Consider the following 12,287-nt stretch of genomic DNA (forward strand, 5'->3'; position numbering starts at 1 on the left):
TACGGTGACTAATGTGTGGATTATTCACATACATACAATTTGGGTTTCATCTCCAAAAATCTCAATCTGCAAGTGTTCGTAATTATTGTTGTATTTCTCAGAAGTCATCCAGTCGGTCTCAAAGCTATGTCTCCCTCACATGGTGTGAAAGTGAGATTGCACTTCCTGCCATCATCTCCATGGTGACATTTGTGAGAGCAACAAAAGATTTCTGGGATACAAGGAGTGTTCAGACCTTTGCTATCAGGGGTTGACCGACAAGAATCAGTTCTCTGCTGGAAGAGAAAATTTATCTCCAGTTTCAAGAAGAAAACTTCTTCATCCACAGATCTCAAGGGAGCTCTTCTATACCAAAGATGGATTGTACTGAAATGAGCAGAGCGGAAATCTTTGGGGTAAGAGTGAGTGCGGTGTAGTTGTTTTATGGCTTTAATAGACAAAATCACCTCTCAGACATAAGCAGGAAGCAGGACGAACTGATGGGTGTTTTGAATAATGATTATTTTCGTGCAGTGCCTCAGATGTAAATGGCTGTTTTGCTTCATCTATTTTAACAGGAACAACAAGTTATCTTATCCCAGCAAGTGAATACATGCATGTGATGTTGTGAGGAGAAGGGAGATAACCCAGGTTAATTGAAGGCAAATACTGGGAATGTATGACAACGGATAAATCCAACAAAGATGAGCCCCAGATAACAGCTCAAGCAGAAAATACAGCTATGGAGACACATCCTGTCACAAGTGCAAGACGCGCTGTGTCTGAGCTCCTGGAGGACTCTGGGAATTGTAGGCGGATCATCAAGCAGGAGCCGAGCCTTCATCTTCTCAGTGACTCTCTCTTCAGTGAGCAGCAGAAGCTGAAGCATGTGCTGGACTGGGCTCACAGATTCCTCAGCACTGATTCAGAGGTTCACCATGAATTCTGCAGAGCTGACAGCTTGATCTTAGCTAATGCTGCAGGTGGTAATGAGGTATTTGGAGGGGGAGGAGGTGGAGGAGGAAGTATGCATGTTTGGCAGCTTGAACCTTCAAATTACGAGAATGGTGAATCAAACAAGAAGCTCTGTGTTTATAAAGATCCACTCTCAGATGATCATTGCATCCCATTCGCCTTTACCCCATTGAGAGATCAGATAACTTGTCCTAAGTACAGAGAAACTTCTGAAAATATGAAAATTATGAAGCCACAAGATGCCACTGACAAACAAACTCCTAGCCAAGACAGCACCTGCACAAGAAACAAATCGTCAGACGGAAACACAAATCAAAGGCTTTTATCAGATGGCGCAACGAGCTTGATGAAAGAATCCACATCATGCTGGAGCGATACCCGTTACGAGAGGAGCATGGAGGTGTTTGGCACTACAAATAACTTGAAACTGAGTAATGAAGCAACAGGAGCTCAGTCAGAAAGAAACACACTGAGACATCAGATGGATCTGAGCAAAGTAAAGGCTGATGGGAAGGTGGGAACAAAGAAGGAAGTAACGAGGATAGGCGAAAGGAAAGGGAGGCTAAACGAAGATCAAGAATCTGGCTCTGCTTTTTCAGCATATGCCAAGACTTCAATAAGCAGCAGTGAGCCTGAGAAGACACAGGAAGCAGCAGAAAAGACAGCTCCAGCTTTGACTGTGTATGAGCATTACCAGCTTTGTGTGGATCGACTGCATCAGCTCAGAGGAAGACAAAGCCGACACATCAAACCGGGATGCTTCATAGAGTCGCCTGCAAAAGAGAGGACGACGTCTCAAGAAATGGCAGCACCTGCAGAAGCACGGGCCCCTCCTACATCTGGCTTTGAACTGAACTCTCCCACCACAAATCCTGAGATTAAGAAACGTTTCAACAGAAAGGTTACAGCTGCAGAGATCACAAAGGAGAGGAGTTCAGACATTATTCATAAAAAGCAGGGCAGATGTAAATACAATAGAAGTAGGGCAACACTTACGGAGCGAGGACAGACCAAACAATGTGACAATTTGATTGTGAAGGAAACACCTGCAGACGTTTGTGCTGATGTTTGTCAGAGAAACATTACCAGCAACACACATTTCGACCTTGATAGCAGCAAATGTGGAGGAATAATGAAGCAAACTGCAGGAGACATAACCTCAGCTGATAATGTTCCTGCTGTGGAGGAGACTGCTGCACTCAGCCCTAACCCAGGTATTCAATATCATGCTTAAAGGCAGTTAAATATTGTACCAGAGCCACCCATTACAGCCTGGAGCTGTGGTTACCACGCTGGGTTTGAGGTCCCCTCGTAGAGATTGCAAAATTGCAAAATTAACCTGATTTATAGGACAGGAAAGAAGACAAAACATGATTTTGGTAGATAAATTTATAGTTTTTTCTGACTGTTCTCTAATCTTTTCCTCCTGTCTTTGAAGTTATTTAAAATGAAACAGTCTGAGAAGGAAATTTAATAATCTGATTTAATAATCATTGACTTATGTTGCATGTGACAAGAGACTGCAGGAGGACATTTCTTTATAGAAAGGTTGGGAACTGATCTAGGGCAAGTTTTAGGTTTGATCTCTGTTTTTTAATTTCGATCTACCCATTTAGTGTTTCCCTCATCACACAGAGGCCAAATACAATTAATACAATGACAGTGATTAGTATATATGCATGAATATGCATCATTATGTTATATTATTATATTATATATTATGTTTGTGTATGTGTGTGTGTGTGTGTGTGTGTGTCTGTGTGTGCACACGCGCGTGCGTGTGTGTGTGTGTGCGCGCACGCGCGTGCGTGTGTGTGTGCGTGCATGTGTGTGCATGTGTGTGCGTGCATGTGTGTGCATGTGTGTGCGTGTGTCTTTGCCTGTGTTCAGGTTTGAGAATCAGATGTCATCCAGGTGTAAAGAGTCATCAGATTCGTGTCAAAGGCCAAATGAAAAAAGGCGGTCGTGGTGCCTCAACGAGACTCTGTGAGAAGTCATGTGTCTCCCTCTCTTCTCCAACCAAGAAAGAAATATTGCAAAGGTAACAGATGTGGCTAAAGAGTACACAGTTGTGGACGGTACATTCACTGTACCTCTGGACTATGAAATAAACCAGATTATCTTCCTGAATTCGTCTTATTAAATAAATCCTCGTCCATACTCACCCCTTCAGAAACACTTGTATTCTCATTCGTGAGTTCCCTTGAAAATATGAATCCACACTTTGAAAAAAGTGGCATGGCTTAGAAACACATGACACCTTGTTCTTTCAGGATAGTGAGTGCACTTCCTCGTAGACAAAATGATTATCTCCATTCAAAATATCAAATTAGCTCTGCAAATAGCATCTGATGAAATGTTTCTGAATGTATTGTCTTTAATACTAAAGCTGAATCTGCCCCGTGTCTCCTGCAGACCTCAGTCATCAGGAATAATCAAACACATCAGAAGACACACACCAGAGTACAAAGTGAAACCTACTTCAGCCTGTACAGTTACACACGAGTGTTTGCAACCTAAAGCGTCTCACACACCTCTTCATGATGACCCAACGTCATCACCCTCAAGTGAGTTCAACTCAGAATATTACCAACACTTCATGAAATGTTCCAAAACACTAACAAATCACAAAAACAACGTCATCAAGTCATATGAACGTCTACATTTTAATGGACTTTGTGATGCCACATAACACAGATTTGCTTTTGTTCCTTCTCAGGAATCTTTGAAATTAATTTCACAGTTTGTCTGACATCATTCAAGCAGCAAGTCATACGATAAAGGGGATTTTCATTAGAGTTGGAAAAGAGTTTTGTGTGTGTGCGCTTGTGTTAATAATGTTGTAGGGACAAACATTTGTTCCCACAGTCTCATTATAAATCTGCAGGAGGTTTATGTTCATTTTAAGGTTAAGACTTTAGTAAAGTCATAAGACAGCAAAAGGTTAGTAGGGCTTCAGTAACAGTTTAATGTTTGATTTCTGTTCATTTTACTGAAAAAATAAGTCCTAAGAATTATATTTTTACAGACTATTTACAAGAATATCATTATATAACTCTGGTTAAATACACTTTCGTTTGCCCAAACAGATCAGTGTGAAGAAGCTGACTGCGAACACAGCGTAAGAATTCTTTATTTCTGCTCTTTGTTCTTTTATGATATTATTAACATACATGTATCGTGACCATGTTTATCAAATGCTTTAAAAACCCCTGACACTACTTGTAGCTAAGAGAGTCATATCTAAACTGTGGGTGTGTTGTTGTTATTCCATCTCTCAGCCAGCAGGTGTCCCTGTCTGTCACAGCTGCTGGTTGTGCCTGCCTGATGAGGTGTGGCTGTCCATCCTCTCTCTGCTGCCTCACAGTGATCTGTGCAGAGTGCTGCAGGTCTGCAGCCGCCTGCACACACTGGCCACCGATCACACGCTCTGTGAGTCTGTGCTGTTCACACTTCAGCTACAGTTGAAGCTGCCTGTCTGCCGTTTGGCTTTTTAAAGGATCAGGTTAAACACTGGAGTTAACGACCAGTGGTGGAAGACGAAAGCATAGTTCATTTAGTATAACACCCTTCACAGAGAAAGGCCAAAAAGTGCTTCACAGAGTGAAAAAAGTTACACATAAATGTACTTAGTAACATTCCACCACGTCTGAGTGCAACGTCCTCAACTTTCCATGTAGGAATCTAAACTGTGCCACAGCACATGGTGTGTTCTCATGATGTAAGAGCTTCCAGCGGTGTACTGTACCACTCCCTGGACAAACATACAGTAAGATAACCCAGACCTGCAGCATCACATGCTCTCACACCACCATGAAACACCAAAACAGGTTCATGCACTGAAAAGCAAATCTTTGTCCTTCTGAAGGGAAAGACCTGAGGATTGAAAACTGCAGCCTGACCGAGCGCTGGTTCCTCTGTATGAGCAGACGTCGTCCTCGCCGTCTGTGGCTGTACAGCTGCAGCAGCCTGTCTCTCACCTCCTGCTGGCCCGAGATGTTTTTCACTCTGTGTAGAAAAACTTTGGAGGTAAAACAGCAAACCAGAGATTTTTTTGCTGATGACTCAGAGCAGGCTTGGTGGATCGGAGCTTCTGGATGTTTGCATCACATGACTTTACAGTGTGGCCCTCAACATTAATCAATAAGTCACCGTGCTGTCTGTGTGTTGTGGAAAAAAAACGAAAAATATTTAAAGTGAATCTTCTGTCACATTTTTTTGTATTGACACTATGATTTATTGACCCCACATCCTGAATTCATCTGTCTGCTGTCAGTGTAAACAAAACATGTGAAAGCATAAAGTGTTACTAGAGCACCACAGCTATATCCTTTTACTCTGTGAGAAATGACAGTATTACTAATGATATTTATCAGATGCAGCTACTCGCTTTTTTAGATTAGAGAAGACTGCTGATTGAACCATACTATATTGACACAAACATGCAAGAGTTTCTGTTTCTCTCTTATGCAACAGGTTTGAAATACATTTTTAAAGAGCAGCTTTTTTAAAAGTTTTTTGAGGACTTTACTGTTATGGCCTAATTTATTAGAAATCACAAGGACTCACATGTTAAAGATGATCTCATTCACCTCTGTGACTGTTTATTTATCCATCGGTGTCACATGCAGAGTCACTCCTGTCCATATAATAACAATCCATATAATATCCATCCTTACAGGAACTCAAGGTCACAAGTTGTACTGGTCCTGGTCTCCACGGTGACCAGATGCTGCCTCTGATTGGTCAGCTGTGTGATAACGTGACCAGTGTGGACGTGAGCTGGAGTGGAGCTACAGACACAGGAGTGAGAGCTCTGAGCGACTGCCAAACAGGGTAAACACACACACACACACACACACACACACACACACACACACACACACACACACACACACACACACACACACTTAAAGAGTGGTTATTAAGGATTAGCGTCAGGTTATTAAGATCATCATTCATGTTCAACAACTTCCTACTTACTATCAATAAGTAGTAATTTAGAGGTGATTGATGGAAGACTCTTAGTAGTTGTAGAATATGTTCGTACAGAATAATGCATTAATAAGTGCTTTATAATGACTGAAGAATAATGCATTAATAAGAGCTTTATAATGACTGATTAAGAGACAATCTACTCCTAATATACATGCTATTAAGCACCTATTCAACAGTAAATGCGTATACTTTAATATTAAGTGTTACCCATGTTTAAATGGTCTTTTGTGCACTCACTTATGTCATTGTATAAACAAGCCCTCTAAATACTCATTGAATTATTTGAAACGCGCTGTTTGAGCTGCATTAAAATCAACTGCACATTAGCTTCCCTTCATTTATCTCTCCTGTAGATTGCATCTAAAATCTGTTGTCCTGAACGGCTGTCACGTCACCGATGACCCACTGATCCAGCTCGTCAACAGACACAAAGACAGGTCAGTATCAGTATGTCTATTTATGTGCTGTTAAAATATAAATGTGCTATAGCTTGTATGATGGTGTGTGTGCATGTACAGATGCAGCAGACAAAGCATTTGCATGTGTGTATGAGTGTTTTTGTCTTCATTGTGTCATGGACTTGTTTCTTTTCTTTCTGTTTGTGTGAGTGTGTTTGCTCATCAGTCTGTGCAGATTGGAGGTATTTGGCTGTCAGTTTCTCTCCTCATCCTGTCTACAGACAGTTTATGAGGTACTTTATCTTGAAAAGTAATCAAATATATCTTGTTTTAAACTGGTAGCAAATGTTTAGCGTCACATATCTTGTGTGAAATAATATGTCTTAAACAGGACTCCCTGTGGAGAGTTTCTCCAGTCTGTCTTCATATCATGTCCTGTGCATATAGCATTACATGATAGCACAATATGTTTTCCACTACATGAGCAGTCTGTGGAGCTTCTCAGTTTCTGTTTCAGATGTGTCCTGGCCTCCAGCATCTCAACATCGGACAGGTGCCAAAAGTCAACGCACACAGTCTCACAGTGATGATGTCACAGCTCAAACGTCTCATTTCACTCAACCTCACTGGACTGCAGGCGGTGACTTTCAAATTTCTGTTTTTGAAATTCCAGAAATGTGCAACATTTCTAAATTTTATGTATGATAAAGAAACTCTACAGTACGAAGTCTTACCTGGAGATTTAAATGTCGTCCCTCTGTCTGTTTTTCCTGTAAAAGGTTACTGATGCCACAGTGGACACTTTGCTTCAGAACTGCGTCGAACTTCAGAGTCTGACCTTCAGTTCCTGTCCTGGAGTCACTGACCTTACACTGCACAGCATCGGCAAATACACACCATGTATCAGGTACACACACACACACACACACACACACACACACACACACACACACACACACACACACACACACACACGCAAGCTAAGCTAAGCTATTGTACTTGTGAGGAAACTGGATTTACATGAATTCCCTCGGGATGCAAATTGCTCTTTTCTTGATTCAGTTTTCTCCTTTAGTTAGTCCAGTTTTGGTTGGTGTTCCTGACAGTTGTAGTATGTGTGTCTGTGTGTCAGGTCCCTGGATGTGAGTGGTTGTAAGGCAGTAACAGATGCAGGAGTTCAGGCTCTGGCTCTGGGATGTAGAGGACTTCAGCAGCTGGATCTCAGCTCCACTGGCACAGGAAACAGAGGGTGAGCTGAAGCTTTCACTGTGTGTGTGATGTGTCATAGATCTAACTTGACTGGATCCCATCTACTGTGTGTGTGTGTGTGTGTGTGTGTGTGTGTGTGTGTGTGTGTGTGTGTGTGTGTGTGTGTGTGTGTGTGTGTGTGTGCATGTTCAGGGTTACTCTGCTTGCAAATTACTGCAGCAGACACCTCCAAACCATCAAGCTCAGTTTCTGCCACATCACCTTAGAGAACATACTGAAGCTCTGCAGATGCTGCAAGAGGTAAACACACACATTTTAATATCTGGAGAAACTACTGAGTTAGTATTTATTTTAATGGAGAATTTGGTTAATTACTCAGAGCAGAGTATGAAGCATGAAAGTTCAGTTTGAGGTGTACTCTTTGAACCACTCAGAATTTTCCATTTTATGCTCCTTTATACTTCTACAACATTTCAGAGAGGAATATTACCTTTTACCATCCATCCATTGTCTATATCTGACCATCCCTTTTTGATTGGGTTGTGGGGGGGCTGGAGCCTATCCCATTTATTTGACAACATTGGTTACTAGTTGAGATTCAGATTATTAATACAATATATGATAAAAATAAACATAAACATAATATGTTGTATTAGAATAAGATAAAGCAGGAATTTCACAAGTTAGCAGTATATAAAGTCAATAAGATCAGCCCCACATTTGTCATCAGCAGCATGAAACTGATGAACAGGTTAATGTATCATAAATACAATCATGTCATTTATATAGTATTCTGACATGGGCCATTCTGCCTAATGAGTACTTTCACTTTTGGTACTTTATGTATGATTTGACACTAATACTTTCGTACTTTCACTTTGAAACACAATGACTTTAAGTTACTTCGAAAAAAAGAATATAATAGAAGTTCCTACCAATATAAAAATGCTGAAGTGAGAACTGGCATGAAACCCTGTGTGACTTTTATAAGATATCAGACTTACCACACATGAAGCAAGCAGGCAGTTCCTCTTTGTTATCATCAGCACAGTCATGATCACAATAATGTCAACCATGAATACAATGAGCAACTATTTGGTGTGACCTCATGGCAAACAGAAACAGATCAGCTGCTACAGATGTCATTATGGAGCTGATATACCAGATCAAAAGAAGAGCTGAACTATCTGACATCACCAAACATCAGACCTTTACTCTTTAGCTAGAGAAAAGGTCAGCGCACACTTACACTTATCTCCATGTTTCTCTCCTTTTAGGTTGAAGGTGCTCCATCTCTACGGCTGTAGTCAAATCCCTGCTGAGAGAGACATCAGACAAGTTAACAGTACACTTAAAGTTTACCCTCCACCCTGACTCACACACATACAGCTGCACACAACTGGACAAATACACACAACATAAAACACACACACACACACACACACACACACATATATATAACATTATTACTTTTGATACATTTATTTCTATGGTGTGACGGTAATGTGCTGAATAAAGTACCAAGGAGGATTATGATTTATGCTCAGATGATGAATAAAGTGCACAAATTTATCTGTGTGTGTTTGACTGTGTGTATTTGGAAGTGAATTACAAATGTGCTGTGACTTCCCATCCTGAGGTTTTGTTCCCTGCAGGGTCATTAGTAATCCCTGTATTTTTAGAGATTACGCAATCTAAGAATCATTGGCTGTTCTGATGCTGGTTTGTGTGTGCAGCGGTGTGTTCTCTGCTGAATGTGTGCAAGCATCACTCAGTGTCTTCTCTTACAAGCCCCTCTGAGTAGTAGATTAGACTCAACTTTATTGATATTGCACGGAGTACACGTACAAACAAAACACAGTTTATCGTCCAACCAGAAGTGCAAAAGCAGTACAGTGAAGAATAATGTGAATTGAGGTCACATCTAATTAAACAGTAAGTGGTAGATATGAATATGCTAAAACAATATTAACATCTGCAGTTACAGTGGGCATCATATACAAGCTGGAGATATGAGTATGATGTATACACTGTAGGTTAGATATGTGAGAGCATATACAAATATTGCATTTGTGTATGATGATAGAGAAGATTCACTTTGTGACCTGTTTGGAGGGAAAACAAAAAGTTAGTTTATGTTCTTGTATCTACTCCTGCACATCCTGGCCGCACTGATATTTCTTTCTCTTTGATTTCCCCAGAGGGAATCTTCCACTTTGATGCGAGTCATGGCTTTAACAGCATTTGCAACACCGTCATCCTGGATCCTAAAGCATTTTGTTTTTGTCAGGAGTGCACATGACAAGTGTGTCAAGAAAGGAAGGGTATAAAAGCGAGGTAGCAGAAGGATTTAGACTTGCTCTGGAGCTGCAGTCTTTGCACCTTTAGTAATGGGATTTTTACGGGCATGGAGGATAATGTTTTACCCACCTAACAGCTGGCTTCCAACCATCTCTGATTCTCACCCAAAGGAAATGCAGCATTAAATTTAACTATTTAACTTTGCTATAGTTACTCCAATAGGCTCCAGCTGTTTTATAGCACTTTTATCTGTTGTTAATTATCTGCAACCAACTTAACACTCTTTCCTCTAAAGCCACACAAACAAGGACATTGAAAGCAAAACGATGGCATCAACAAAGGGTATGAGTGAGGAAGAACAAAACCGCCTGAGTTTGCTCTTTCATGCCTACGATGAGGATAATTCTGGGCGGATTGAAAAAAATGAGTTCTATATTATTTGTCAGGAGCTCCAAGTCCCCTCGGAAGAAATAGACAGGATATTCAAGCGCCTAGACATTGACGGAGACGGCACAGTGACCTTAGAGGAGTTCATCAGTGGCTTCAAAGACCAACGCTTGGAGGGAGACGATGACAGGAACTCCTCAAAAAATGAGAGAGAACGTTTGGACAATGAGCATCAGTTCACATCCAGGTGAGAAATCAAAAACATGTTATTTTGAAGCATATGTGTAAATGTATAAAAGAGCAGCGCACCGGACTTTTCACAGACATGTGAAGGATGTGAAGGATCCAACAGGATTGCATTTAGTTATGTCATGCCCAATTAAAAAGTATCAAGATTTCAATAACTCAGTCTTTTCTGTAATGAAAGTGTGGTTTACTAAAAAAAAAAAAAAAAAGCCACAGTGACTCTGAAGAGGCTTAAATCCAAAGTTCCTATGACGACCTGCCCAGCACCAACAGAACCAGTCTGAACTGGTTTTGCTTGCAGTGTTCACTTTTCTTGTGGTGGCAGCCATGTGAACGCAGCTGATGTTGGCAGAGAGTACGGTTTTGTGTCCATAACTTCAGTTAAATATAGTTAAACAACCTGATTCCAAAAAAGTTGGGACTCTGTATAAAACATAAATTAAACAGAATATGATCATTTACAAATCCTGTTTTTGACATATACTCAAGTGAAAACAGCATAAAAGCCGATGCATTTGATGTTTTACTTCATTAGCTTCATTGATTTTTGTTAATATCTGCTTATTCTGAATTTGATGCAGCAACACGTTTCAAACAAGTTGGGAAAACAGCAACAAAAGATTGAGAAGAATGTGGAATGCTCCAAAAACACCTGTTTGGAACATTCCACAGGTAAACAGGTTGATTGGTAACAGGTGATAGCATTATGATTGGGTATGAAAACCTTCTGGAATCGGGGTTGTACCATCATGTGTACTTAGGTGTGCATTTTAAATAATGTACTTATTTGATTCAGTTTGCAAAAGCTGTGACGCCAATATCGATTAGCGTGCTAACAACATTAGCTCGCAGTGTAGTGGCAGCCTACATCACTGTGTATCAGCAGTGTTGGTGCTGTTATCTATAAGACCTGAAGCTAAAACTAAAGTTTACTCAGTTTAATCAGGTCTAGTTTATTTAATATGCTGACTTTAATAAGTTGGCTGATCTTGTTTTCTCTTTGTTTTCATGTAGGCTCAACTCAGTTTTTAATCTTAGAGTAACTGTATATTATTGGGTTTTCTCCACTCAAAATACAAAGAAGATCACTAAATGTACAAAGAATTGTTAGAAAATGTTGCCTCAGTTATATTGAGTTAGATCAAAGTAAAAAAAACAGAAAAGAAAAATACTGTGCAAATTGACATACCTAAACAGTAGGGTGTGTCGGTCTACATCCCACCCAATGACACTGGACCAAAGTACGGTGTCACTATCTGTTTTTGATGAAAATGGAAAAACAATGTTATGTTATGTGGATTAAAATTATCACCAAACTTAATGGGGGGGACACACAGGGCACTGAACAGGGGCCCACAACTCTTTTTTGCTCTGGGGCCTCGTAGTGGGTTAATCTGACTCTGTTGTTTTCCATGAAGTTATGACTTAATTAAATAAATAAGGACAACCCCTTTCGCTGTGTAAAATGGAAATGAAAACAATGAAATCATTTGCAGATAAACTGTGTTGTACAAAGAGTTTTTGAGCCCATGTCGTAACATCCTTTATCCAACTATGTGTTCGCAAAGTGGTGAACCTCACTCCATCCCTGCTTGTGATCCACTGAGCCTTTCCAGGATGCCCTAACCCTAACCCTAACCCTTTCACACCCAATCATGGTACTATCACCTGTTACTAATCAACCTGTTTACCTGTGGAATGTTTCAAACATCTTTTCTTGTCTTTTTTTTTTTTTTTTTTTGCTCCCGTCCACCTTGTTTGAAACGTGTTGCTGCATCAAATTCAGAATAAGCA

General features: G+C 40.4%; 1 protein-coding gene across 1 annotated transcript; it reads left to right on the top strand.

Moving 5' to 3' along the window:
• The first annotated feature begins 4,916 nt into the window (after positions 1-4,916).
• Positions 4,917-10,450, top strand: LOC139332559 (F-box/LRR-repeat protein 20-like). The gene is made up of 9 exons (XM_070964590.1): positions 4,917-4,983; positions 5,636-5,790; positions 6,306-6,389; positions 6,868-6,990; positions 7,130-7,257; positions 7,483-7,599; positions 7,752-7,859; positions 8,837-8,904; positions 10,307-10,450. The coding sequence occupies exons 4-9, from the start codon at positions 6,868-6,870 to the stop codon at positions 10,360-10,362; spliced, it is 600 nt and encodes a 199-aa protein (XP_070820691.1). The 5' UTR covers positions 4,917-4,983; positions 5,636-5,790; positions 6,306-6,389; the 3' UTR covers positions 10,363-10,450.
• Positions 10,451-12,287: the final 1,837 nt, after the last annotated feature.

The sequence above is a fragment of the Chaetodon trifascialis genome, chromosome 6, assembly GCF_039877785.1.
Source record: "Chaetodon trifascialis isolate fChaTrf1 chromosome 6, fChaTrf1.hap1, whole genome shotgun sequence".
NCBI classification, from domain to species: Eukaryota; Metazoa; Chordata; class Actinopteri; order Chaetodontiformes; family Chaetodontidae; genus Chaetodon; species Chaetodon trifascialis.

Bases quoted from the DNA above. Each gene is read 5' to 3' on its own strand.
- LOC139332559 (XM_070964590.1), top strand. From the start codon at position 6,868: ATGTGTCCTGGCCTCCAGCATCTCAACATCGGACAGGTGCCAAAAGTC. The intron at 7,600-7,751 runs GTGAGCTGAAGC...GTGCATGTTCAG, and splicing joins ACTGGCACAGGAAACAGAGG to GGTTACTCTGCTTGCAAATT. The intron at 7,860-8,836 runs GTAAACACACAC...CTCTCCTTTTAG, and splicing joins CTCTGCAGATGCTGCAAGAG to GTTGAAGGTGCTCCATCTCT.